The sequence below is a fragment of the Salmo salar genome, chromosome 15 (genome assembly GCF_965601325.2).
Source record: "Salmo salar chromosome 15, fSalSal1, whole genome shotgun sequence".
Classification (NCBI taxonomy): domain Eukaryota; kingdom Metazoa; phylum Chordata; class Actinopteri; order Salmoniformes; family Salmonidae; genus Salmo; species Salmo salar.
The window spans coordinates 94391529-94419397 of NC_138305.1; the positions used below are offsets into that span (position 1 = coordinate 94391529).

The 27869-nt window shown below is 45.6% G+C and overlaps 1 protein-coding gene across 16 annotated transcripts in view; it reads right to left on the bottom strand.

The window, feature by feature from the left end:
• Positions 1-27869, bottom strand: part of hspg2 (heparan sulfate proteoglycan 2) — a 198342-nt gene that overhangs the window by 9668 nt on the left and 160805 nt on the right. For 12 of the 16 annotated variants that reach the window (XM_045696264.2, XM_045696273.2, XM_045696263.2 and 9 more), the window contains 25 exons: positions 23637-23772; positions 23231-23388; positions 22557-22692; positions 21954-22097; positions 21498-21632; positions 21127-21308; positions 18279-18474; positions 17858-18037; positions 13874-14134; positions 13409-13571; positions 11148-11245; positions 9061-9327; positions 8559-8671; positions 8260-8407; positions 7980-8096; positions 7695-7712; positions 6612-6696; positions 6268-6412; positions 5987-6089; positions 5677-5786; positions 5398-5605; positions 4948-5169; positions 3950-4194; positions 3554-3725; positions 3221-3343 (listed from right to left, as the gene is read on the bottom strand). In XM_045696264.2, coding sequence (XP_045552220.2) covers positions 3221-3343; positions 3554-3725; positions 3950-4194; positions 4948-5169; positions 5398-5605; positions 5677-5786; positions 5987-6089; positions 6268-6412; positions 6612-6696; positions 7695-7712; positions 7980-8096; positions 8260-8407; positions 8559-8671; positions 9061-9327; positions 11148-11245; positions 13409-13571; positions 13874-14134; positions 17858-18037; positions 18279-18474; positions 21127-21308; positions 21498-21632; positions 21954-22097; positions 22557-22692; positions 23231-23388; positions 23637-23772 — 3865 coding nt within the window. The remainder of the gene's footprint in view (positions 1-3220; positions 3344-3553; positions 3726-3949; positions 4195-4947; positions 5170-5397; positions 5606-5676; positions 5787-5986; positions 6090-6267; positions 6413-6611; positions 6697-7694; positions 7713-7979; positions 8097-8259; positions 8408-8558; positions 8672-9060; positions 9328-11147; positions 11246-13408; positions 13572-13873; positions 14135-17857; positions 18038-18278; positions 18475-21126; positions 21309-21497; positions 21633-21953; positions 22098-22556; positions 22693-23230; positions 23389-23636; positions 23773-27869) is intronic. The other 4 variants (XM_045696272.2, XM_045696261.2, XM_082962171.1 and 1 more) reach the window with 1 other exon arrangement.

Genomic DNA, 27869 nt, shown 5'->3' on the forward strand with positions numbered 1-27869 from the left:
AGGAGGGGACTAGAATATATAGTGGACTGGTTGTGTGTGTAGTGTATAGGAGGGGACTAGAATATATAGTGGAATGGTTGTGTGTGTAGTGTATAGGAGGGGATTAGAATATATAGTGGACTGGTTGTGTGTGTAGTGTATAGGAGGGGACTAGAATATATAGGGGACTGGTTGTGTGTGTAGTGTATAGGAGGGGACAAGAATATATAGTGGACTGGTTGTGTGTGTAGTGTATAGGAGGGGACTAGAATATATAGTGGAATGGTTGTGTGTGTGTATTGTATAGGAGGGGACTAGAATATATAGTGGACTGGTTGTGTGTGTAGTGTATAGGAGGGGACTAGAATATATAGTGGAATGGTTGTGTGTGTGTATTGTATAGGAGGGGACTAGAATATATAGTGGACTGGTTGTGTGTGTAGTGTATAGGAGGGGACTAGAATATATAGTGGAATGGTTGTGTGTGTGGTGTATAGGAGGGGACTAGAATATATAGTGGACTGGTTGTGTGTGTAGTGTATAGGAGGGGACTAGAATATATAGTGGAATGGTTGTGTGTGTGTGGTGTATAGGAGGGGACTAGAATATATAGTGGACTGGTTGTGTGTGTAGTGTATAGGAGGGGACTAGAATATATAGTGGAATGGTTGTGTGTGTGTATTGTATAGGAGGGGACTAGAATATATAGTGGAATGGTTGTGTGTGTGTAGTGTATAGGAGGGGACTAGAATATATAGTGGACTGGTTGTGTGTATAGGAGGGGACTAGAATATATAGTGGAATGGTTGTGTGTGTGTAGTGTATAGGAGGGGACTAGAATATATAGTGGAATGGTTGTGTGTGTGTATTGTATAGGAGGGGACTAGAATATATAGTGGACTGGTTGTGTGTGGTGTATAGGAGGGGACTAGAATATATAGTGGACTGGTTGTGTGTATAGGAGGGGACTAGAATATATAGTGGAATGGTTGTGTGTGTGTAGTGTATAGGAGGGGACTAGAATATATAGTGGACTGGTTGTGTGTGTAGTGTATAGGAGGGGACTAGAATATATAGTGGAATGGTTGTGTGTGTGTGGTGTATAGGAGGGGACTAGAATATATAGTGGACTGGTTGTGTGTGTAGTGTATAGGAGGGGACTAGAATATATAGTGGAATGGTTGTGTGTGTAGTGTATAGGAGGGGACTAGAATATATAGTGGACTGGTTGTGTGTGTAGTGTATAGGAGGGGACTAGAATATATAGTGGACTGGTTGTGTGTAGTGTATAGGAGGGGACTAGAATATATAGTGGAATGGTTGTGTGTGGTGTATAGGAGGGGATTAGAATATATAGTGGACTGGTTGTGTGTGTAGTGTATAGGAGGGGACTAGAATATATAGTGGACTGGTTGTGTGTGTAGTGTATAGGAGGGGACTAGAATATATAGTGGACTGGTTGTGTGTGTGTATTGTATAGGAGGGGACTAGAATATATAGTGGAATGGTTGTGTGTGTAGTGTATAGGAGGGGACTAGAATATATAGTGGACTGGTTGTGTGTGTAGTGTATAGGAGGGGACTAGAATATATAGGGGACTGGTTGTGTGTGTAGTGTATAGGAGGGGACTAGAATATATAGTGGAATGGTTGTGTGTGTGTAGTGTATAGGAGGGGACTAGAATATATAGGGGAATGGTTGTGTGTGGTGTATAGGAGGGGACTAGAATATATAGTGGAATGGTTGTGTGTGTAGTGTATAGGAGGGGACTAGAATATATAGTGGACTGGTTGTGTGTGTAGTGTATAGGAGGGGACTAGAATATATAGTGGACTGGTTGTGTGTGTGTAGTGTATAGGAGGGGACTAGAATATATAGTGGACTGGTTGTGTGTGTAGTGTATAGGAGGGGACTAGAATATATAGGGGAATGGTTGTGTGTGGTGTATAGGAGGGGACTAGAATATATAGTGGAATGGTTGTGTGTGTAGTGTATAGGAGGGGACTAGAATATATAGTGGAATGGTTGTGTGTGTAGTGTATAGGAGGGGACTAGAATATATAGTGGACTGGTTGTGTGTGTAGTGTATAGGAGGGGACTAGAATATATAGTGGACTGGTTGTGTGTGTAGTGTATAGGAGGGGACTAGAATATATAGTGGACTGGTTGTGTGTGTAGTGTATAGGAGGGGACTAGAATATATAGTGGACTGGTTGTGTGTGTGTAGTGTATAGGAGGGGACTAGAATATATAGTGGACTGGTTGTGTGTGTAGTGTATAGGAGGGGACTAGAATATATAGTGGACTGGTTGTGTGTATAGGAGGGGACTAGAATATATAGTGGAATGGTTGTGTGTGTGTATTGTATAGGAGGGGACTAGAATATATAGTGGACTGGTTGTGTGTGGTGTATAGGAGGGGACTAGAATATATAGTGGACTGGTTGTGTGTGTAGTGTATAGGAGGGGACTAGAATATATAGGGGACTGGTTGTGTGTGTAGTGTATAGGAGGGGACTAGAATATATAGTGGAATGGTTGTGTGTGTGTAGTGTATAGGAGGGGACTAGAATATATAGTGGACTGGTTGTGTGTGTAGTGTATAGGAGGGGACTAGAATATATAGTGGACTGGTTGTGTGTGTAGTGTATAGGAGGGGACTAGAATATATAGTGGACTGGTTGTGTGTGTAGTGTATAGGAGGGGACTAGAATATATAGTGGAATGGTTGTGTGTGTAGTGTATAGGAGGGGACTAGAATATATAGTGGACTGGTTGTGTGTGTAGTGTATAGGAGGGGACTAGAATATATAGTGGAATGGTTGTGTGTGTAGTGTATAGGAGGGGACTAGAATATATAGTGGACTGGTTGTGTGTGTAGTGTATAGGAGGGGACTAGAATATATAGTGGAATGGTTGTGTGTGTAGTGTATAGGAGGGGACTAGAATATATAGTGGACTGGTTGTGTGTGTAGTGTATAGGAGGGGACTAGAATATATAGGGGACTGGTTGTGTGTGTGTAGTGTATAGGAGGGGACTAGAATATATAGTGGAATGGTTGTGTGTGTAGTGTATAGGAGGGGACTAGAATATATAGTGGACTGGTTGTGTGTGTAGTGTATAGGAGGGGACTAGAATATATAGTGGAATGGTTGTGTGTGTAGTGTATAGGAGGGGACTAGAATATATAGTGGAATGGTTGTGTGTGTAGTGTATAGGAGGGGACTAGAGCAGTACTCACTCTCGCCACAGACGGGGCCATTGAAGCCTACAGGACACACACACTGGTTGTTGACACAGCTGCCTCCGTTCTGACACTGGTCACTGCTCTGGCAGGTATCCTTCAACACCTCACATCGCTCACCTGGAGAGGGAACAGAGACAGGGCTCAGAAATTAGAGGGGTCAAAGTGGCATTATGGGGAGAGATACACACGACAGTTATCTCGTTTGGGAAAGATTCTTTTCAGAATAGGGTTATTGAATGCCAATAATTAAATCAATCTACGCCACATAGCTCTAACCAAACTGAATTCCCATAGATAGTACTTAATTTAACTATACAATGTACTCACCCTCGAAGCCGTCCTTGCATAGACACTGGTACTCATACTCGGCGCTCGGCATGCAGCTGGCCCCGTTTAGACAGGGGTTGCGGTCACAGGGACTGTTGTCCTTACACTGGATGATGGCCATGCTGTCTGTGAAGCTGTAGGACAGGTCCACCTTCTTACCGTTGATGGACACCTGGACAACACAGAGGGTTAGAGGTCCAATCAAGTCCAATTATTCATGTCAAACAATCAGGGAAAAGAAGACAGTTTCATGTTTCTTTTTTTACTATTGATGTTCTGTGACTGTTTGGATATGTGACGCTGTTGTAGTAATATGGTGGTTATAAACATGACATAAGTGCTTATGAATTATAATAAAGGCCATCATGGCTCATGCTGTGTGTGTGTTGAGCTCACCTCTCCTATGCATCCATCGTACAGAACACTGATGTTAAGGGCCTTGGGTATGATGTCAATGTTGGGGACTCCTCCTAGGTACATGGGGGTGTGGATATTCAGGCCCTGCGCCTTGCCTGGCGACGACCTCCTGACCTCCCGGCCACCGTCAATCTTCAGAGAGCCGTCCTTGTCGAGGCGCCCGGCCTCCAAGCGGTGCCACTGGCCCAGGGTGACCGGCTCAGGACTGCGCAGGACAGCTTGGCCTGGAAACAAAGACAGTAGCATGGTTTCCACTATCACGTCAGTGCTTGCTAATGCCTTGATAGTTTCCTTTTCCACTGTTTTGTTGATGCCTGAGAGGAGCTAAGTGTGAAAACTAGGCCAATGAAACAGCGGAGATACTTAATCTAGAGACAATGATTATATAGGTCAACAGAGTTACAAGTGACTCAATCTATTAGTTAAAGGAATTCTTCAGGATTTTGGCAATGATTAACTCTTGGATACCATTTTTATGTCTCTGTGTCAAGTATGAAGGAAGTTAGAGGTAGTTTCGCGAGCCAACACTAACTAGCATTTACACAATGACTGGAAGTCTATGGTATCTCCTAGCATGCTAGCAGATACCATAGCGCAATGACTGGGCAATGACTACCAGTCATTGCGCTAACACTAGTTAGCAATTGCGCTAGCAACTTCATTCAAACTGCAAGCAGAGACATAAACATGCTATCCATGAGTTCATCTGACACTGGGGAAGTAGATAAAGTGCCTCATTGCCAAAATCCCGAAGTATCCCTTTTAGATTCAAGAATCTAGGGCACAACCATAAACCGCTTTGATCTCGAAAACGAAAAGGTAACAGTTGGAGAGGATACAGCAGGTTGAGTAGCTATCATAGTATAGCAGTAATATATCAGGGCCTCTCACCCACATCAATAAATATCATTCATGATAAAACTCCTTATTGTGTACTATGCAGTATACAGTATTATATTGAATCTCTACGCTCTCACCAGTCCCCAGTTCATAGCGGAACTGCACGTGTCCATCCACCATCTCTATGGAGACAAAATCCTCTGTCTTCATCTTCTTGCCCACGCTGAAGAACATCAGACCGTCCAGGTCCATGGGTTTGAACTCCATCTCGATGTGCAGGTCATTGTGGATGTTGGTCAGAGGAGGGTATGCAATGTACGAGTCCATACCGTCAAACAAGGGAGTAGTCACCAATTCACCTAGAGGAAACAAACATCAACAAGATGTTCAAATATGATGTCTAGAAAGAAAGTGGGATCATGCCTCAATGGTTATACGATACAGAAAACAAGGGAAAGGAGGTCCGCTGTCGTATTGCCATCAGAGGCCCGTGTGGGGCGAGCCGCTGTTCTACCATCGTCGGGTGGGCAGAGGCTTGCCCACTCGAGGAGGGGACATTGCAAAGGAAAATAAGCTGATTCCCTTACCGTCCATGCACTTGTTTCCAGACTTCCCCAAGTGGCATCGGCAGTCGTAGCCCAGGGAGTTCTGACGGTTGATGCAGGTGGCGTCTGGTCCACAAGCCTCTGGGTGGCAGTGCAGGGAGGAGTGGTGCTGGCAGTTACTCCCTGTGAATCCTCTGGGACAGCTACACTTGTACAGACTGGCATCAGAGTCCTGGCATGTCCCTCCATTCTGAAACAAAACATCACAATGAATGAATTGTATTTAACAAGTGGGGTCTGAGGTAGTGGTGGTCAGCTGACCTGACAGGGACGGTCAGTGCAGACAGGACAGTTGGACACGCCCGTAGAGCTGCGGTCCAGATCCTTGAAGATGACCTCATCACCTTGGATGATCAGCTTACGGATGCAGCCTGGACAGAACAAGAACCATGAACCTTAAACCATGAACCAATGAGAACATTCCAAAACATTGAATAATAGCTCTATAACAATTCAAAATGATTGAATTTCACTTCCAGTTGGCATTAATATCACGCCATACAGTGTCATCAAAGTGTGTAGTACTGTTGTTAAGCATAACTAGCTACAAAACAAAACAATGATCTCTAACCAATGAAGCCAGTCTTGAGGCTAGCGGTCTTGGCCAGGAGGGTGTAGTTGGGGTAACCACCCACATACAACTCCTCATTCAGATCCAGCCCCTGGAACTTGCCCTGTGATACGAGACAGGAAACAGTGTTCATGGATTAATCTCCTGGATATGTACTTTGTATAAATTCAACAGTCTATAACTGACTATGAAAAACTACCTGGGAGCTTCTTTTGGATATTTTTGTCTGAATAATATTGTTCAACAGTCTCTGGATCAAAAAATCTACAATGTAAAAGTACCTGTGAGCTTCCGTTGACTGGAGCCTCTCTGTCCACTATGATGGTGCCCTGTGTCTGGTTACGGTGGAGTTCTATGGTATGGAACTCTCCGAGTTTGATGGGGGTTGGGTAGCGGATGGTGGCCATGCCAGAACCCACGTCAAACCTGCCGGGAGAAAATAGTTCAGATTAGCGTTATTGCTATCATTATTGTTATTATCATTGTCACTGGCATCATGATCGTGATCAGCATCAATATTGACAGACTCTGTCAGTTTAAGTTACCGTTCATCAATAACACATTGAGCTCATATAGCGTGCATAGCAACCCCTAATGCTCCAGAATGACACAGCCAGGTGCTCACCTGAACTCAGGCCTGCCTCCCACCAGCCCCAAAGAGATGAAGTCTGCTCCCATGGTCCTCTTCTGTCCGTTATAGATGATCATACCTGGTGGAAAAGTAGAGGTACAATTAATTTTGTTCACACATCTCCCCTCCTAGAGCCAGTCAGAAGCAGAGGCACCAGGGTGAGAGCTGAGGTCACTCAGTCAAAAAAGCTGCATGCTAGCAGGTTTAGGGCCAAGCTGGGGACAGTCAAAGCCAGGTTCTAGTATCTTCTGCCCTGGGGCATTACTCTGTCTGGTCTGGTCTAGCTCTGCCTTTACACGGGCTGCATGCCAACGACACATGCTCTGCTAAACTCTTCCCAACCAGCACCGCGGCCATCATCATCATCAAGGTCAAAGCCAGGGCAGTCTAAAACCATGCCTCCTAAACATAAGCATATCCCTAACATCTATGGCTCTGAAAGGGAAGAGGATAGAGCTTAAATGCGGCACATGTGTTGCTTTGTTCTTCTGTTCACTCTGTATAACTTCCATAAAGTTGGTATGGAAGCTGTTATCAGAGTATGTGTGTCACCCATCGAAGCACCCCATCTTGCTGGTGGTACTGTGCTCTGTACTAGCGTCAGAACTGGGAAGACAAATGCCTATAGCCACATACAATACTGCACAATGTCCATTATGAGGCTCATTCATTGTATAGGCTATTAAGACATTGTATTTCATTCATTTTGCAATAATAAAGCGTTTCTTTGGAAGCAGAATTGCAATCCTGTTGGTATAAGCTGATGCAGAGTGATGAAATGGGTTAACGGCCATATTTCCATGCATCAGCAATGCATCATACTATCTCGACACCATTAGGCCAATGACTGTAATGGATTGACGAGCAGGGGGGCTGCCAATACAACCATCATGCCTGAATGAGGACATAGGTCATTCTCCATAGGCTTCTTTCTGACTGCTACCAGCTATACTCTACATTATAATGCCTTATAGCAAGGTAAAAGGTAAACATCACTGGTGGCTTTTCTGGACTTCTAGCCCAAAAAGCAACACCTGCTTCATTCCTGAGTGTGTGAGTTACAGCACTGCGACTCACCCGCATACAGTATGAGACCTTCCCACCGCGTAGGTGAGAAGAGAGGGAGAGTGTGGAGAGATAGAAGAACAGGGGGGTAAAATCATACATGGGAAAACGACAATAAATTACAAACAAGACAAAAATAAGGAACGACAATGTACTAAAGGACACAAAATAAGATCATAACAGATGCAGTATCATTGAATCATAAAAATGCACAAATCCACTGGCACCGAAACTCTACAGACAAAAACATTAGTCTAGTACATGAATCTGATTATACCAATGTGACTGAATTCTCACCATCAGGATTGTCTGGCCTGAAGCTGATCTTGATGCTGAAGGACTTGTAGGCGTTCTTGATGGTGGGCAGAGTGAGATAGGACAAGGGCTCCTGGGTGAAATGGGGCATCACTCGATCTGTAGAGATAGAGGAGTTGTAGCTAGATACTGCCAATATTTAAAGTTCCCCTCTGATTGAACTGTCTATGAACTACAGACAGGGAACAGGGAATCATAGAGTTGGATTCAGGCAACAATGTTATATTCTCTTCCACAGTGTGTTTCTATAGAGCTGACTGACCATGGACTTTGAGGGTGGTGAAGGCCTCCACTTTTCCCTGCTTGTTGGAGGCAGTGCACACGTATGTCCCAGAATCCTCGTGGGTCAATCCAGGAACCGTCAAGGTGTTGACTACCTGTATACACTTAGGAGGAAGCTCCCCATCCAGCTACAGAGAGAAGGATGCACAGAACATGTTACAAAAGGTCAAATCAGGATCCTGTTCACAAGGCACATACTGTAGATGGAAAATAGTCAGAAACAGATAGGCACCATCTTCACTAGTTTGTTTTCCGTTGCACTGATAGGGTGTTGGTTACCTTGGACCATTTGATGGCAGGCACTGGGTATCCTGATGCAACACAGGGCAGGACGGCATCAGATCCCACTGTCACTTCCTTCAGCTCTGGCAGAGCTGCGATCTGGGGTAGGGCTTTACAAACAAACATCTGTCAATACATGGTCAGAGGGGACAAGAGCTATAGGAGTGTGTGTGTGTTAGTGTGTCTTTGTGTATGCGTGTGTCTGTGCATGTGTGCATGTGTGTGAGTGTGTGTGTATGCATGTGTGCATGTGTGCATGCGTGTGTGTGTGTGTGCGTGTGTCTGTGCGAGTGTCTGTGTGTGTCTGTGTGTGTGTGTGTATGTGTGTGTGTGTGTGTGTGTGTGTGTGTGTGTGTGTGTGTGTGTGTGTGTGTGTGTGTGTGTGTGTGTGTGTGTGTGTGTGTGTGTGTGTGTGTGTGTGTGTGTGTGTGTGTGTGTGTGTGTGTGTGTGTGTGTGTTTGCAGACGTACAGGACCAGGACACTCCTTATCCTACTCACACTGGACATTGAGGACAACCTGGGACTGCACAGAGCCCACATCGTTGGTGGCAGTGCAGCGGTACTGTCCAGCGTCAGCGTCTGTCACCTGTTGGATCTTCAGCATGCCGCCCTTCACCACAATGTGTGCCGGTAGCAGCCCTCCCACCTTGCTCCAGCGCACCGTGGGCTGGGGCTCGCCGATGGCCTGGCACTCAAACTCCACCGAGTTACCAACCATAACAGTCTGCACTGAGGTACGCACGTTGATCATTACCTTGGGAAGGGCTGCAGGCAATAGGGAGAAGAGATAGAGGGTTCATACAAACACTGAATTAATACTGTAAAAATAAAGATAATTGCAGAGCCATTTATAGAGATATACACTGCTCAAAAAAATAAAGGGAACACTTAAACAACACATCCTAGATCTGAATGAAAGAAATAATCTTATTAAATACTTTTTTCTTTACATAGGTGAATGTGCTGACAACAAAATCACACAAAAATAATCAATGGAAATCCAATTTATCAACCCATGGAGGTCTGGATTTGGAGTCACACTCAAAATTAAAGTGGAAAACCACACTATAGGCTGATCCAACTTTGATGTAATGTCCTTAAAACAAGTCAAAATGAGGCTCAGTAGTGTGTGGCCTCCACGTGCCTGTATGACCTCCCTACAACGCCTGGGCATGCTCCTGATGAGGTGGCGGATGGTCTCCTGAGGGATCTCCTCCCAGACCTGGACTAAAGCATCCGCCAACTCCTGGACAGTCTGTGGTGCAACGTGGCGTTGCTGGATGGAGCGAGACATGATGTCCCAGATGTGCTCAATTGGATTCAGGTCTGGGGAACGGGCGGGCCAGTCCATAGCATCAATGCCTTCCTCTTGCAGGAACTGCTGACACACTCCAGCCACATGAGGTCTAGCATTGTCTTGCATTAGGAGGAACCCAGGGCCAACCGCACCAGCATATGGTCTCACAAGGGGTCTGAGGATCTCATCTCGGTACCTAATGGCAGTCAGGCTACCTCTGGCGAGCACATGGAGGGCTGTGCAGCCCCCCAAAGAAATGCCACCCCACACCATGACTGACCCACCGCCAAACCGGTCATGCTGGAGGATGTTGCAGGCAGCAGAACGTTCTCCACGGCGTCTCCAGACTCTGTCACGTCTGTCACGTGCTCAGTGTGAACCTGCTTTCATCTGTGAAGAGCACAGGGCGCCAGTGGCGAATTTGCCAATCTTGGTGTTCTCTGGCAAATGCCAAACGTCCTGCACGGTGTTGGGCTGTAAGCACAACCCCCACCTGTGGACGTCGGGCCCTCATACCACCCTCATGGAGTCTGTTTCTGACCGTTTGAGCAGACACATGCACATTTCTGGCCTGCTGGAGGTCATTTTGCAGGGCTCTGGCAATGCTTCTCCTGCTCCTCCTTGCACAAAGGCGAAGGTAGCGGTCCTGCTGCTGGGTTGTTGCCCTCCTACGGCCTCCTCCACGTCTCCTGATGTACTGGCCTGTCTCCTGGTAGCGCCTCCATGCTCTGGACACTACGCTGACAGACACAGCAAACCTTCTTGCCACAGCTCGCATTGATGTGCCATCCTGGATGAGCTGCACTACCTGAGCCACTTGTGTGGTTTGTAGACTCCGTCTCATGCTACCACTAGAGTGAAAGCACCGCCAGCATTCAAAAGTGACCAAAACATCAGCCAGGAAGCATAGGAACTGAGAAGTGGTCTGTGGTCCCCACCTGCAGAACCACTCCTTTATTGGGGGTGTCTTGCTAATTGCCTATAATTTACACCTGTTGTCTATTCCATTTGCACAACAGCATGTGAAATGTATTGTCAATCAGTGTTGCTTCCTAAGTGGACAGTTTGATTTCACAGAAGTGTGATTGACTTGGAGTTACATTGTGTTGTTTAAGTGTTCCCTTTATTTTTTTGAGCAGTATACATCTATGTGATTCCCAGATCATTGAGAGTGGGGCTATAGTGGGGCTATACTATTGCATAGTGGGGCTATACAAAATATTCTGTGTTATAAATATGGGTTGTGACAGTGTCAATGATTGTATGAGGGTGTTGGACATGGGCAAACCTTGGATGGTGAGTTTGGCGGTATCCTGAGCCTGGCCATGAACACTGGTGGCTCTGCAGATGTAGACGCCCTCGTTGCTCTGATCCAGGTTCTCAATCCTACACAAAACACACACGGATCAGATATAGGCAGACAACCCAAATGCACGTCCTGATTTCACCAAGAGGGACATGATCCTGGATAATCATTTTGTTAATCCTGGATCATCATCTGGTTAATCCTGGATCATCATTTTGTTAATCCTGGATCATCATCTGGTTAATCCTGGATTGTCATTTAACTGTGTTGATCCTGGATCATCATTTCACTTCATTGATCCTGAATCATTGTTTTACATTTTTTTACTTAACTGTTAAGTCAGTTAAGAACAAATTCTTATTTACAATGACGACCTACATCAGCCAAACCCGGGATTAAACAGGGCCAATTGTGCACCGCCCTATGGGAGTCCCAATCATGGCCGGTTGTGATATAGCTTGGATTTGAACCAGGGTGTCTGTAGTGATGCCTCTTAGCACTGAGATGCAGTGCCTTAGACTGCTGCACCACTCAGGAACCCAACTGTGTTGATCCTGGATCATCCTTTAACTGTGTTGATCATTGCATGTTTATTCATTTTTTAAATGTATTTTTATTTCACCTTTATTTAACCAGGTAGGCTAGTTGAGAACAAGTTCTTATTTATAACTGCAACCTGGCCAAGATGAAGCAAAGCAGTGCGACACAAACAGTTACACATGGAATAAGCAAGCGTACAGTCAATAACACAATAGAAAAAAAAGAAAGTCTATATACAGTGTGTGCAAATGGCGTGAGGAGGTAAGGCAATAAATAGGCCATAGTAGCGGAGTAATTACAATTGAGCAAATTAACACTGGAGTGATAGATGAACAGATGACGATGTGCAAAAAAGTAAATAAAAACAATATGGGGATGAGGTAGGTAGATTGGGTGGGCTATTTACAGATGGACTATGTACAGCTGCAGCGATCGGTTAGCTGCTCAGATAGCTGATGTTTAAAGTTAGTGAGGGAAATACAAGTCTCCAGCTTCAGTGATTTTTGCAATTCCTTCCAGTCATTGGCAGCAGAGAACTGGAAGGAAAGGCAGCCAAAGGAGGTGTTGGCTTTGGGGATGACCAGTGAGATATACCTGCTGGAGCGCGTGCTACGGGTGGGTGTTGTTATCGTGACCAGTGAGCTGAGATAAGGCGGAGCTTTACCTAGCATAGACTTATAGATGACCTGGAGCCAGTGGGTCTAGCGACGAATATGTAGCGAGGGCCAGCCGACTAGAGCATACGGGTCTCAGTGGTGGGTGGTATAAGGGGCTTAAACTGCATCCAGTTTGCTGAGTAGAGTATTGGTAGCTATTTTGTAAATGACATCGCCGAAGTCGAGGATCGGTAGGATAGTCAGTTTTACGAGGTTATGTTTGGCGGCGTGAGTGAAGGAGGTTTTGTTAGGAATAGGAAGCCGATTCTAGATTTTATTTGGGATTGGAGATGTTTAATATGAGTCTGGAAGGAGAGTTTACAGTCTAACCAGACACCTAGGTATTTGTAGTTATCCACATATTCTAAGTCAGAACCGTCAAGAGTAGTGATGCTAGTCTGGTGGGCGGGTGCGGGCAGCGAATGTTTGAAAAGTACGCATTTGGTATTACTAGCGTTTAAGAGCAATTGAAGGCAACGGAAGGAGTGTTCTATGGCATTGAAGCTTGTCTGGAGGTTAGTTAACACAGTGTCCAAAGAAGGCCCAGATGTATACAGAATGGTGTCGTCTGCGTAGAGGTGGATCAGGGAATCACCCGCAGCAAGAGCGACATCGTTGATATATACAGAGAAAAGAGTCGGCCTGAGAATTGAACCCTGTGGCACCCCCATAGAGAATGCCAGAGGTCCAGACAACAGGCCCTCTGATATGACACACTGAACTCTGTCTGAGAAGTAGTTGGTGAACCAGGCAAGGCAGTCGTTTGAGAAACCAAGGCTATTGAGTCTGCCGATAAGAATACGGTGATTGACCGAAAGCCTTGGCCAGGTCGATGAAGACGGCTGCACAGTATTGTCTTTTATCGATGGCGGTTATGATATCGTTTAGTACCTTGAGCGTGGCTGAGGTGCACCCTTGACCAGCTCGGAAACCGGATTGCACAGCGGAGAAGGTAGGGTGGGATTCGAAATGGTCAGTGATCTGTTTATTAACTTGGCTGTTATGTATTTTGACTGCCTGCTGTAAAGTGACTCCTGGCTCTCTCACCTCAGCACTCCGTCTTTGATGTGATGGTTGGGGGGCAGGGCTCCTCCCTCCTTCAGCCACTCCATGGTGGTCCCCAGGCCTCCTGCAGCAGAGCAGGTGAACTCCACAGCACTACCCTGGGCCTTCACCTCCACCTGAGGAGACACACGCACCGCTAGGGGCGCTACACACACACACACACACACACACACACACACACACACACACACACACACACACACACACACACACACACACACACACACACACACACACACACACACACAGGCAGGCAGGCAGGCAAGTGCACACACACGCGCGCATTCACACACAGACGCACACATACATACACAATAAGGGAGTGTTTGTGTGCTTATTCACTGAAGGTGTCCGTGTCCATACGTTTTTATGGTAACAAATAGGTACATTACTGTAGACTAATTTCATCATCACAGAAGCCAGGCTGTGACTGGGCACAGTACTTACATCTGACTGTAACCTTGGCATGTGCTTCACTGGTCCCCACTTTGTTGGTGGCGACACACTTGTAAGTGCCAGCGTCCTCGGCTATGGCCAGGTTGATCTGGAGGTCTCCTCCTTGGACGTCAGCCCTGGTGGACAGGCTGCCGTTCAGCTTGGTCCACTGGAAGAGCAGCGGGGGAGTACCATGGGCGAGGCACTGCAGTCGGATCACCTCGCCCACACGCACTGCTACGTCGTCGGGCAGGGAGGTGGCATAGGGAGGAGCTGCATCACAGAGACATGGAAGGTTAGAGATACTAAAGTGACTAGTATTAGGAATAGATTATGATTTGTGACTTGATTCAGGAAGCTGGACATTTGGCGATAGTTCCGACTTCACAGTAGGGCCGAAATTATTATCATTTTCTAATAGTTTTTTCTTCAGATATGCCTTCTTGAACATGTGAACTTTCATGTGCCTTAATAAAAAAATTGTAGGTGATCTGTAAATATGAATAAAGCATGTAAATGACAAGCCTAGTTTAGCCAAGGAGAAAGTATATAACAATACAGGGAGAAAGACAGGATCCATCCTGGCTTGCCATGATTGGCTGTGATAATGGAGGGGCTGGATATGCCGAGAGATGTTTGGCCTGTCATATCACAGGCTTCTGCCTACATGTATAACAGAATGGGGTTTCCCTGGTCAGTATATAGATAATCTTTGCTTCCGCAGATTTTTGGAAAGATATAGTTATGGACAACTGCAAAAGTATTTCTACAGCGCTCAACAACATTGCTGCCCTGAATTTAGTGTAGGTTGGCATTTATTGTCAGGAATCTTGACTTAGAGGCAGCTCTGCAGAGTGGTCACTAGCTCGCACAGCCACAAAGTTATAAAATAATTTTAAACCTAATCCTAACTTTAACCACACTGCTAACCCTAATGCCTAACCTTAACCTTTAATTTTGCTCAGTTTTGCCTCTAGGGCAAGATTCATGACAATAAACGTCAACCTGCAAATTTAGCTGGTGCTATCGACAAAGCTCAGTTGGAGAAAGTTTAAGTAGAGAGATTACTTTCTGCTGACTCATGTGCATTTACATGGGTGGGGCTAAGACTTAAGAGGGCGTGAAAGATGCTGAATGGGTGTAAACAAAGAAGAGGTCTCCAGCAAGTGTGTACATCTCAGCAAAATCTTTCACAGGCTTTTTTTCCTACTTGTCCCCTGAGTGGTTTTACAGCATAACTTCCCCATGTTTCATCCAACTACAGTTGATAGATTTTGAAGCTATAAGTCTATATTTTTATAAAACGTTAAAGCAAATCACTAAATTAGACTTAGGCTTGCATAGAGATGTGAGGTCACATTTATGCATGGTGAGACGTAATTCATGAGCTGTGTCATTGAGTTTTACTGGTGTTAATAATCTATATAAGTCTCCACAATATTTATGTGCAGACTGGAACCAGCAGTAATGAAACCCTAACCTGGACCCAGATCTCTTTGGTTCCAGATTTGTATAGCCAACACGATCACGATTGTCACGCCGTGACCATAGAGAGCCTTTTATTCTCTATGTTGGTTAGGTCGGGGTGTGACTAGGGTGGGTAATCTAGGTTGTTTTATTTCTATGTTGGCCTGGTATGGTTCACAATCAGAGGCAGCCGTTTATCGTTGTCTCTGATTGGGGATCATATTTAAGCAGCCATTTCCCCACTGTGTTTTGCGGGATCTTGTTTTGTTTTTGTGTAGTTGCCTCTGAGCACTCCAGAACGTCACGTTTCGTTTGTTCTTTATTGTTTTTTTTGTGGTTCACGTCTAATAAAATGTTGAACCGATTTCACGCTGCGCTTTGGTCTGAATATTCTTACGACATCTGTGACAGAAGATCCCACCACAACAGGACCAAGCAGCGTGCCCATGAGGAGAGAGTATCCTGGACTTGGGAGGAGATTTTGGATGGGAAGGGATCGCCTTGCTTGGTGGCAGATGCAAGGAGAGAAGGGAGGACAGCAACGACGCCGGGGTTCGCGGCCACAAGGAAAGCCCAAAGGACAGCCCCCCCCCCAAAAATGGGGGGGGGGCACATGGGGTGGTCGGTGGAGCCGAGGAGCGAACCAGAGCCAATCTGGGAGAAGAGGGAGAAATTCGAGGAGAGTGAACGGAGAGAGTCAGAGACCGTCAGTGAGTTGATGGAGAAATTGGAGGAGAGAGAAATGAGAGAGTTGTTGTGTTGGTGTATGATGCACGACATTCGCCCTAAGGAGTGTGTTATCTGTTTGATGCCACCTGAGTCAGCTCTCCGTACTCGTCCTGAGGAGTGTGCTAGCAGTCTGGTAAAAACTGTGTCAGCTCCACGCACCAGGTCTCCAGTATGCCTCCACAGCCCTGTACGTCTTGTGCCAGCTCTCTGCACTCGCCTTGAGGAGCGTATCATTTGTCCGGTACCATGTGAGCCGGCTCTACGCACCAAGTCTCCAGTACGCCTTCACAGCCCAGTACGTCCTGTGCCAGCTCAACGCACTCGGTGTGCGAAGTGTGTCATCGTTCCGGTACAATTTGTGCCGGCTCTACGCACCAGGTCTCCAGTGCGCCTCCACAGCCCAGTACGTCCTGTGCCAGCTCCCCGCACTCGCCCTGAAGAGCGTGTCACCCGTCCGGTGCAACCTGTGCCGGTCCCACGCATCAGGCCTCCAGTGCGCCTCCCCAGTCTGGCATGTGCTGTGCCTGCTCCCCACACTCGCCCTGAAGTGCGTGTCACCAGTCCGGTGCCACCTGTACCGGCTCCATGCACTAGGCCTCCAGTGCGCATCAACAGTCCAGAGCTTCCGGCAACGGTCCCCAGTCCAGAGCTTCCGGCGACGGTCCCCAGTCCAGAGCTTCCGGCGACGGTCCCCAGTCCAGAGCTTCCGGCAACGGTCCCCAGTCCAGAGCTTCCGGCGACGGTCCCCAGTCCAGAGCTTCCGGCGACGGTCCCCAGTCCAGAGCTTCCGGCGACGGTTCACAGTCCAGAGCTTCCGGCGACGGTCCCCAGTCCAGAGCTTCCGGCGACGGTTCACAGTCCAGAGCTTCCGGCGATGGTCCCCAGTCCGGAGCTTCCGGCGACGGTCCCCAGTCCGGAGCTTCCGGCGACGGTCCCCAGTCCGGAGCTTCCGGCGACGGTCCCCAGTCCGGAGCTTCCGGCGATGGTCCCCAGTCCAGAGCTTCCGGCGACGGTCCCCAGTCCGGAACCTCCTACGACGGTCCCCAGTCCGGAACCTCCTACGACGGTCCACAGTCCGGAACCTCCTGCGATGGTCCACAGTCCGGAACCTCCTACGACGGTCCCCAGTCCGGAACCTCCTACGACGGTCCACAGTCTGGAACCTCCTGCGATGGTCCACAGTCCGGAACCTCCTACGACGGTCCACAGTCCGGAATCGCCTACGACGGTCCACAGGCCGGAGCCCTCCTTTGCACCGGTGCCCAGTGCAGGCACGGCGTCCTGTACTTCGCCCCGCACCGGAGCCGCCACAGACGCTAGATGCCCACCCTGACCCTCCCCTATAGTCAGGTTTTGCGGCCGGAGTCCGCACCTTTGGGGTGGTACTGTCATGCCGTGACCATAGAGAGCCTTTTATTCTCTATGTTGGTTAGGTCGGGGTGTGACTAGGGGGGGTGTTTCTATCTAGGTGTTTTATTTCTATGTTGGCCTGGTATGGTTCCCAATCAGAGGCAGCTGTTTATCGTTGTCTCTGATTGGGGATCATATTTAGGCAGCCATTTCCTCACTGTGTTTTGTGGGATCTTGTTTTGAGTTAGTGCATGTGCACCTGTGATGTTACGCTTCGTTGTTTGTTTCCTTTTGTTTTTGGAAGTTTCACCTAAATAAAGATGTGGAACTTAGAGCACGCTGCACCTTGGTCCATCTCTCCACACAGTCGTGACAACGATTAACAGGAGTTGGTTAAGCATCACAAAATGATTTTGGACCAGGCTAATAAAATCTGTTTATCAGACTCACTCTCCACATCAAGCATGATGGTGACCTCTGTGGTGCCCATGTTGTTGGTGGCGTTACAGATGTACTCTCCAGAGTCTGCCCGGCCAACACTGGGCAGGACTAGGGTGTTGTCCACTACCTTATGTCTCCAGGGAAGAGGGGCACGCAGCTTAGACCATGTGATCTTAGGGGCGGGGAAGCCTTGGGAGGGAGGGAAATCACAATATCAGTGTGGAAAAAGGACTTAAGTGAATGTAAATTATTTGTAATGCCAGTTGTATGCTCTTAGCAAAGATGAGGTGTCTATGACATGAAGTTCCTCTCAGCTCTCATTTGTAGGATGTATTCTCTGTACTAACAAGTATCAATATAATCAAAACCTGGGAACTCTGTTATCTTTGCTTTAATAATCATTAGTGTAATTTGGAAGTGCATCAGTTACCGTGAGCGTCACATCTCAGTGTGGTGGTCTGTCCCTCCACCACCACCATAAGGGGTTCTGGCACAGAGGCACGGGGCAAGGTGGGCACCTGGGCACCCCCATCCACGATCACTTCCACCCTGGTCTCGGTGGTGCCCTCGTTGTTGCGGGCCGCGCACACATAGGTGCCACTGTCTTCTGGACGGGCCACTAGGACCTGGGAGGGGAAGACCGTGTCGTCTCTTTTGGACTATCATTAATGTGAAGACTGTTATATTATCAAATCAATTCTCTAGGTGTAATTATTACGTGATTAAACTAATCACGTAAACATTAATTAACTAGGAAGTCGGGGCACCACGGGAAAAATGTTGTTTAAAGAGTTACTATTTCCCGAATGTAACACTCTTCAGATATTTTCATATCTTATTGATTACAGTAATCTATTAATGTATTACCTCATCAGTCATATTCTGAATGTCGCAAACTCTTGGATATCTGCACGAACCCTAGCATAAATGATGAATCAGCAATATACCAATTGGCTTAATTATTTATTTACTAACTAACTAAATAATCACACAGAAGTATATAAACACACACAGGATAGGTTATACATATAGAGCTGGCGGGATTTTCCATGCACCGGCAGAAGAGAGATGCTACGTCTGGTAAGACGAGGGGAGGGGTTGTGTGTGTCTACTTGGCAATAACAGCTGGTGCGCAATGTCTAATATTAAAGAAGTCTTGAGGTATTGCTCGCCTGAGGTAGAGTACCTTATGATAAGCTGTAGACCACACTATCTACCAAGAGAGTTCTCCTCTATAGCGTCAAGTCTAGGACCAAAAGGCTCCTTAACAGCTTCTACCCCCAAGCCATAAGACTGCTGAACAGTTAATCAAATGGCCCCCCCGCCTCCATTTGTTTTGTACACTGCTTCTACTCGCTGTTTATTTTATCTATGCATAGTCACTTCACCCCACCTACATGTACAAATTACCTCAACTAACCTGTACCCCCGCACACTGACTCGGTACCGGTAGCCCCTGTATATAGCCTCGTTATTGTTATGTTATTGTGTAATTTTATTTTTTTACTTTAGTTTATTTGGTAAATATTTTCTTAACTCTTCTTGAACTGCACTGTTGGTTAAGGGCTTGTAAGTTAGCATTTCACTGTAAGGTCTACACTTGTTGTATTCGGCACATGTGACAAATAAAGTTTGATTTGATTTGATACATTGGTTACTAACATGATACACTGAAAAGTCCCTAGTGGACTAAACCGATATGACGGCTTGGTACACCAAATGAAAAGGGAGGGGCAGGTAAGAAAGAGAGGGAGAACAGACAAAGGACTCCACTATCGTACACAATCTGATAACTAGGCTCATGGAAATGCTAACACTTGAACAGCCGCTCATTCTAAAAGGAATTGCAATTTACATATTTACGAGTGTAGGCCTTTGTTGTTTCTCTCTGTGGCCGCCAGTCCATTTACTGGAAAGTCAGTCAAAAGAACGTCTCTGGTTTGTCCACCAGAGATCAAAGTCTTTAGTAGTTGTAGCTTGTTATATGGATACGTCAGGCGTACCATTGGTCGCTCGATAGGTAAATGTTCTCCAGAATGGATCTTTCAGAGTACCATTCGGTTGTTCGATCGGTCCGTTTACCAGACTAAAGTACTTAAACAGCTGCAGACTGACTGTGTAGTCTTTAGTTTTGTAGAGATTTTCTTCTTCTCTGTTGAAAGTAGAGTTCTAGCCATTACGTCCCGCTCAGCGCACGCTGTTGGTCTCATTGGCTTCTAGAGTCTTAAACCATGTTCAACACCGGCAGCAACCCGGCACGTTTGGTCTCTGGAGTGGTAGATTTCTTAACCATTTGTAACATATTCAGCTGGCGCTGCACGTCTAATGTACATTTTGTCGGAAGTGGGTTTTATACACTTCTGGAAAAAGTGGGCGTTCCTTGACGCCGATGTAATGTTTGTGCTCACGTGGGCTTGGCCACTGACTTTGTTAAGACTTCATATGAAAACAATTCTCTCATTTAGAAGGCTAACATCACATTACATCTTCTCACTAATAGTTTCATATTTAATCATATACGTTCCCCCACATTTGGATGTGACCCTGACAACTGGGAAATATATAAATTAAGAGATACTGTTATGTTGTCCTACCGTCTTTAGTTACATCACAAATTATTAACAAATTCCACAGGATTGTTCTTTAAATACCCGCAGGACCATTCCAAATGTTTGGAATACAGAAATACTGTTGAATTATTCACCCTTTTGATGTTAATGTTTGGCCAAGTCTCTCTCTGTGTCCCACAGTCACACATTCCAATCTCAATACTACAGACCCAGAAGCAGAGTATTTACGACCGTCATAAAACTGTGGAGAGAGAGAGGGGGGCGCCTATGATCCTCCCCCCTAGGGTACGTCATGACAACAGCTTTACTGCGTTTGCCCATCATAGAATAAATAGCACACCCTATGTAATATATCTTAGCACAAAAATGTATTATATCCAAACACTAAGGGCTGGTTACTCATACACAGATTAAGCCTGGTTTTAGAGCAAGAAGCACATTGAATTGAGAATCTAGGCTTAATCTGTGTTTAGGAAACCTTTATTCTTCCACATACATTTCACTCGTCATTTAGTAGACACTCTTATCCAGAGCAATTAGGGTTAAGTGTCTTGCTCAAGGGCATATCGACAGATTTACACATAGTCGGCTCGGGGATTCGAACCAGCGACCTGTCGGCTACTGGCTCAAAGCTCTTAACCACTAGGCTACCTTTCACCTGTACAGTACAAAAGCTCAGTAAAAATGAACACAGATCCAGTACAGTACCTGCATGACAGCGTTGGACTCCATGGGCACAGGGCTACTCAGCATGGTCTTGCGGGCGTTGTCCAGCCTGTGCCATGTGACAGATGGCCGTGGCTCCCCGGAGGCCTGGCACTCCAGATTGATGGGTTCACCCACCCTGACTCGCACGGGCCCCTGAGGGGTGACAGTCGCTACGGGAGACTCTGGAAGGAAGGATGACATCACCCAAATAAACAACCATAAGTCCTTTCCTTTACCATGACAACCACCAAGGGGGGCCCTTAGTTCATCGACAGAGAGCAGCTGCTCATACTGAACCACACCATAAACATCAACACCATATATATGTGTGTGTGTGTGTGTGCGTGGGTGTGTGTGTGACTACACCATACCTCTGACAATCAGAGAGACCATGCTCTGGGTGATTCCAAACAAGTTGCTAGCCACACAGCGGTAGGTGCCCTGGTTGCTAGGGCGGGCATCAGTGATGACGAGGACAGAGCCGTAATGGTCAATCTTCACATTGTCTACAGAATGACAGGTTTCATAGGGAATAATTTAGTCTGTCAAATACATCTCTTACAAGCAGCAACTGTGTGTGTTAAATTAAAAACATAGCTAAAGATGAAAGAACAGTAATTGGATACAGACTATATGTTGTCATTACTGTATGTATTGCAGGTAGTTTGCGTGTGGATAATGACATGATTCTGACATCTGACATGAATCTGACTAAATCCCTTTCTGCTGTATGGAATTGAATTGAATGATTCAGTATCCTCCAGTTAGAGAGTAACCGTGTAACAGTATGTGTGTGTGTGTGTGTGTGTGTGTGGGAGGGGCCTCACCAGGAAGGGGCTGGTTGTTGGACAGTTTCCACTCCAGGCGAACGGGCTGGGCTCCACTGTAGACCCTACACTTGAAGCTGGCTGACTCTCCCTTTCGCACCGCTGCACTGTGGGGCTCAATGGAGATGATAGGGGTCTGCAGGCCTGCTCCAGGGAACACACACCACCACAAACATTCCAACAGAACAATGTTTCCTCCACTCACTCCAGTTCTAATCCTACAACATTTACAAGAGGGTGTATTGTAAGTACCAGATCATGATACTTTAGGTCTATGGCCTCCATTGGAAGCATTGGAATTTAGAAGCAAATACAGAACATGACAAACCAGAAACCCAGGAAGGTTTGAACCAGGATGAGATCATGGCACAGTGTGGAAAAGTAAAGCATACACTCTTGAGGTCACTTTAAGGAGGGTTGGAATTAAACACAACTGGAAAAGTAATACTGTACATGACAAAAGGCCACTAAATAAATTACACAGATGTTCCTACTGCGTATGCCTCGGACTGCTTCACCACCATCCCCAGTGATATCAGTAGAGAGGATAGTTCCATTGTCAAGCCAGTGTACTGTCACAGAGAGAATAGCTTGCTGACTTACGAGAGGAGGTGGCTGTGACTGAGACAGAGACTGAGGCCTGACGGACAGGAGTACCAGGCCCTGCCACCACACGACAGATATACTCCCCAGAGTCATCTGGGCTGGCAGAGAGGATACGCAGCTGGGTACCCAGAACCTGTTAGGCACAATGGGAATTATCCTGCTGAATATTCAGGTGAAATAAACAGCCTTCATTAAAGGGATATTGCCACATGTTGGCTATTACTTTGTTCTACTTCCCCAGAGTCAGATGAACTCATGGATACCATTTTTATGTCTCTGCTTTCAGTTTTAATGAAGTTGAATGTCGTTTCTGATGCAATTTATAACTAGCGTTAGCACAATGACTGGAAGTCTGCAGAACCAACTAGCATGCTAGCTAGCAAAATGTCCCACTATCCCTTCAATAGATTTTTCATAGAGATTGGAATAGCTGAGCTTCCTAAACAGTAATGATACCATATCATCATGTGGCTACAGGACATTTACGTGAACAGTTGGAAGCAATTGTATGTTAGAGGTAAGGTCCCAAAGTTCCTGGGTTTTCAGAAATCCATGTTGGGAACTTTGTAAAAACCAAAACCTGGGAACTTTGGGAAAACCAAAACCTGGGAACTTTGGGAAAGTTTCCAGAATTGTTCAACCCTAGTAAGAGAACATGTGTATATTCCAACCTGGTGATTGGCAGACAGGCGTCCACTAGACCTCCTCCAGGTGACAGCAGGTGGGGGGTTACCAGGGACAAAACAGTTAAGGTCCAGAGACTGTCCCTCCTGGACGTCAGCTATGGAGGGCTGGATGGTGATGGCTGACGAGATGGTGTCTCCTATTGCTACACAACCACAAACACAGGACAGAGATATTTACTAATGTTAAATTACTGTCAACACACAGCAGCAGCAAGCTCTGGGGTACAATTACCTGGGTCATGCCCAGTAGGGAGAAAACATTTTGAAACCGATTAAAACATTGATGTAATCTGAACTATCTTTCCAATAAGAAACAGCCGTTTCCGATTTACGTTGCAAAACTTTTTAAAACGAGTGCCCTACTGAACATGATCCTGGAGTGACCTCTCACCTCTATTGACGGTAACCTCGATGCGAGCCTCTGAGGATCCTATGGAGTTGGTTCCAACACACAGGTAGGTGCCAGAGTCAGAGGACTTGATGTTGGGGATGAGAAGGGTGCCAATGTCTGTACGCTCCATACGGGTCTAGAGAGGACACAGCAACGAGCATGGAGATGGCCTTAGACAAGATGCACCACTCTGGTACGAGCTATACGACAATGTGCATGACAATGATAATGTCTCTACCCAAACCCAATACAAAAACATCATACATACAGCAGATTTCTTACCTTTGGACCAACACCTACTGTTTAAACATTGTATAACCACTGTATAAACCCACAAAGGTGCGAACAACAGACACACTTGATATCATTTCAAATCAATAGCAACAAAAGCACAGCAGGGTGGATCTTCAGCATATACAGTATATAGCATTGTTAAATGGTGTGCGTTGTAACAATGTTTATGTTATGATCATTAAAAATGGCTTTTCAGTTATTGCTGTGCTTTGCATGAAAGAAAACAATAAAATCTAACCAATTCATTGTTGGTTGAAGAGAAAAGTAATGTTTAAGTATATCAACATTACTATAATGATTTCACAGTTAAAAATGTTAATTTGACAACAGATAATGATCACTATTAAAACAGTTACCAATGACATACAGTAGGTACACTACAGTAGGATACACTACAGTAGGGTGCACTATAGTAGCATACACTACAGTAGGTAGTCATACACTACAGTAGGATACACTACAGTAGGATACACTACAGTAGCATACACTACAGTAGGATATACTACAGTAGGGTACACTACAGCAGGATACACTACAGTACCATACACTACAGTAGAATACACTACAGTAGCATACACTACAGTAGGATATACTACAGTAGGATACACTACAGTAGGATACACTACAGTAGCATACACTACAGTAGCATACACTTCAGTAGGATATACTACAGTAGGATACACTACAGTAGGTAGTCATACACTACAACAGGATACACTACAGTACCATACACTACAGTAGCATACACTACAGTAGGATATACTACAGTAGGATACACTACAGTAGGATACACTACAGTAGCATACACTACAGTAGCATACACTTCAGTAGGATATACTACAGTAGGATACACTACTAGGTAGTCATACACTATAGCAGGATACACTACAGTACCATACACTACAGTAGGATACAATGCAGTAGGTAGTCATACACTTCAGTAGGATATACTACTGTAGGGTACACTACAGTAGGTAGTCATACACTTCAGTAGGATATACTACAGTAGGGTACACTACAGTAGGTAGTCATACACTTCAGTAGGATATACTACAGTAGGGTACACTACAGTAGGTAGTCATACACTTCAGTAGGATATACTACAGTAGGGTACACTACAGTAGGTATCATACACTTCAGTAGGATATACTACAGTAGGATATACTACAGTAGGGTACACTACAGTAGGTATAGTAGCACATGTTATTGTATACTTTTGTATACTTAAAATAATTGTTGTTGAGTTGTTAAAATGATTCAGTACAATGATGACAGGACTGGGAAACTGTTAGGGAATTGACATATTAGACATAGTGCTTCGAGCCAATACAATGCTTTCAAGCAATACAAAGCTCCTCTGCACAGTATGAAATCCCTGGTAATGCATTACAGATGTTTACTAATACTTACAACCACTCACTACATCAACTCTAAGCAACTACTTTACACTTGAACTATAATGGACAGAGTGGACCTTACTATAATTTACAACCTTACAACCATACAGTATTACAACCATCAACGTGAACAGTGGCCAGTGTTACAGCTGAGAATAGAGTACACCTAAAGACATTATTTAAAGGGGTGTGTCTAGACTCTAGAGAGAGAATTTAAAGGGGTGTGGCTGGAGAGAGAATTTAAAGGGGTGTGGCTGGAGAGAGAATTTAAAGGGGTGTGGCTGGAGAGAGAATTTAAAGGGGTGTGTCTGGAGAGAGAATTTAAAGGGGTGTGTCTGGAGAGAGAATTTAAAGGGGTGTGGCTGGAGAGAGAATTTAAACAGGTGTGTCTGGAGAGAGAATTTAAAGGGGTGTGGCTGGAGAGAGAATTTAAAGGGGTGTGTCTGGAGAGAGAATTTAAAGGGGTGTGGCTGGAGAGAGAATTTAAACAGGTGTGTCTGGAGAGAGAATTTAAACAGGTGTGTCTGGAGAGAGAATTTAAACAGGTGTGTCTGGAGAGAGAATTTAAAGGGGTGTGTCTGGAGAGAGAATTTAAACAGGTGTGTCTGGAGAGAGAATTTAAAGGGGTGTGGCTGGAGAGAGAATTTAAACAGGTGTGTCTGGAGAGAGAATTTAAACAGGTGTGTCTGGAGAGAGAATTTAAACAGGTGTGTCTGGAGAGAGAATTTAAAGGGGTATGGCTGGAGAGAGAATTTAAAGGGGTGTGTCTGGAGAGAGAATTTAAAGGGGTGTGGCTGGTGAGAGAATTTAAAGGGGTGTGGCTGGAGAGAGAATTTAAAGGGGTGTGTCTGGAGAGAGAATTTAAAGGGGTGTGGCTGGAGAGAGAATTTAAACAGGTGTGTCTGGAGAGAGAATTTAAAGGGGTGTGGCTGGAGAGAGAATTTAAACAGGTGTGTCTGGAGAGAGAATTTAAACAGGTGTGTCTGGGGAGAGAATTTAAAGGGGTGGGGCTGGAGAGAGAATTTAAAGGGGTGTGTCTGGAGAGAGAATTTAAACAGGTGTGTCTGGAGAGAGAATTTAAAGGGGTGTGTCTGGAGAGAGAATTTAAACAGGTGTGTCTGGAGAGAGAATTTAAAGGGGTGTGTCTGGAGAGAGAATTTAAAGGGGTGTGGCTGGTGAGAGAATTTAAAGGGGTGTGCCTGGAGAGAGAATTTAAACAGGTGTGTCTGGAGAGAGAATTTAAAGGGGTGTGCCTGGAGAGAGAATTTAAAGGGGTGGGGCTGGAGAGAGAATTTAAAGGGGTGTGGCTGGAGAGAGAATTTAAACAGGTGTGTCTGGAGAGAGAATTTAAAGGGGTGTGGCTGGAGAGAGAATTTAAACAGGTGTGTCTGGAGAGAGAATTTAAACAGGTGTGCCTGGAGAGAGAATTTAAAGGGGTGGGGCTGGAGAGAGAATTTAAAGGGGTGTGGCTGGGCTGGGTGGATTACAGTATCCTGGGGGTGGTGGTAGTTTGCCTTCCATCCGTGGACAAAGCTGCTTAGCTCCGGCCTAGTCAACCGTGAGGGCCTGGCTAAAGTGAGCAGTGGCTGAGGCAGAGCCGGCTCAATGTGTGTCTGAACCCATTCAGAAGTTTTCAAAGCAACCCATTTGCTAAAGTACACAGAATGTCTGCGTGGCCGCACGGCAGAGCCTGAGTCCCCATGGGAAAAGCTGACACAACGCTGAAGCTGTCTGAGGCAGAACAAAACAGAGCCCTGAGCATGGGCTGGCGGAGGAGACACGAGGTACGGAGGGACTAACCCAAAGCCCCTCGAGGGGGACAAGTGCCTGGCATGAGGAGACTATGTCCCAAATACCTAGCTACGACCTGGGGCCTTGGCATGTACATACAGGAATAATAATAATGTGAGCAAAATGGTAAATAGTTGGTTTAGGAAACAAATATGTCAGGGATGATATGATGATGGTTAGGGCTGGGAATTGAGAGGGGCCTCACGATACGATATTTTCACCATACTTAAGTGCCTATACCATATGTACGCGATTCTCACAAATCTATATGTATTGCGATTCGATACTGCGATTTTATTGCAATGTGATGTTCCAAACATATTGCTCACTATTTATCTGCTGCAGAGAGACAAGAGACAGCATGAAAAAACGAGTTTTGATCAGTCAGGGAAATAAAAGTGCTGAAAACATGTTGAAAACTATTTCAAAAGCTATACGATGAAAAACACCGGCGTATAGACAACTAGCCCTAGCTAATGCTACCTACAGTAGCCAAAACTTTTTTACAAATTGATACCTGGAGCCAAATATCAATCCAAAAATAATATTGTGACATGTAACTGTATCAATTGTTTCCCCCATCCCTAAAGATGGTGGATAAATGAGAAAATGAAGGACATGGATGGATGGAACATTTATAAAACAACAACGAAACCATGCCATAAGTAGAGCTTCACACCCAGCTTGCTGTTGTTGTTGTTGATGATGTTTTTTTTACAGTAATACTGAACTACTATTTCTCATGGAGACT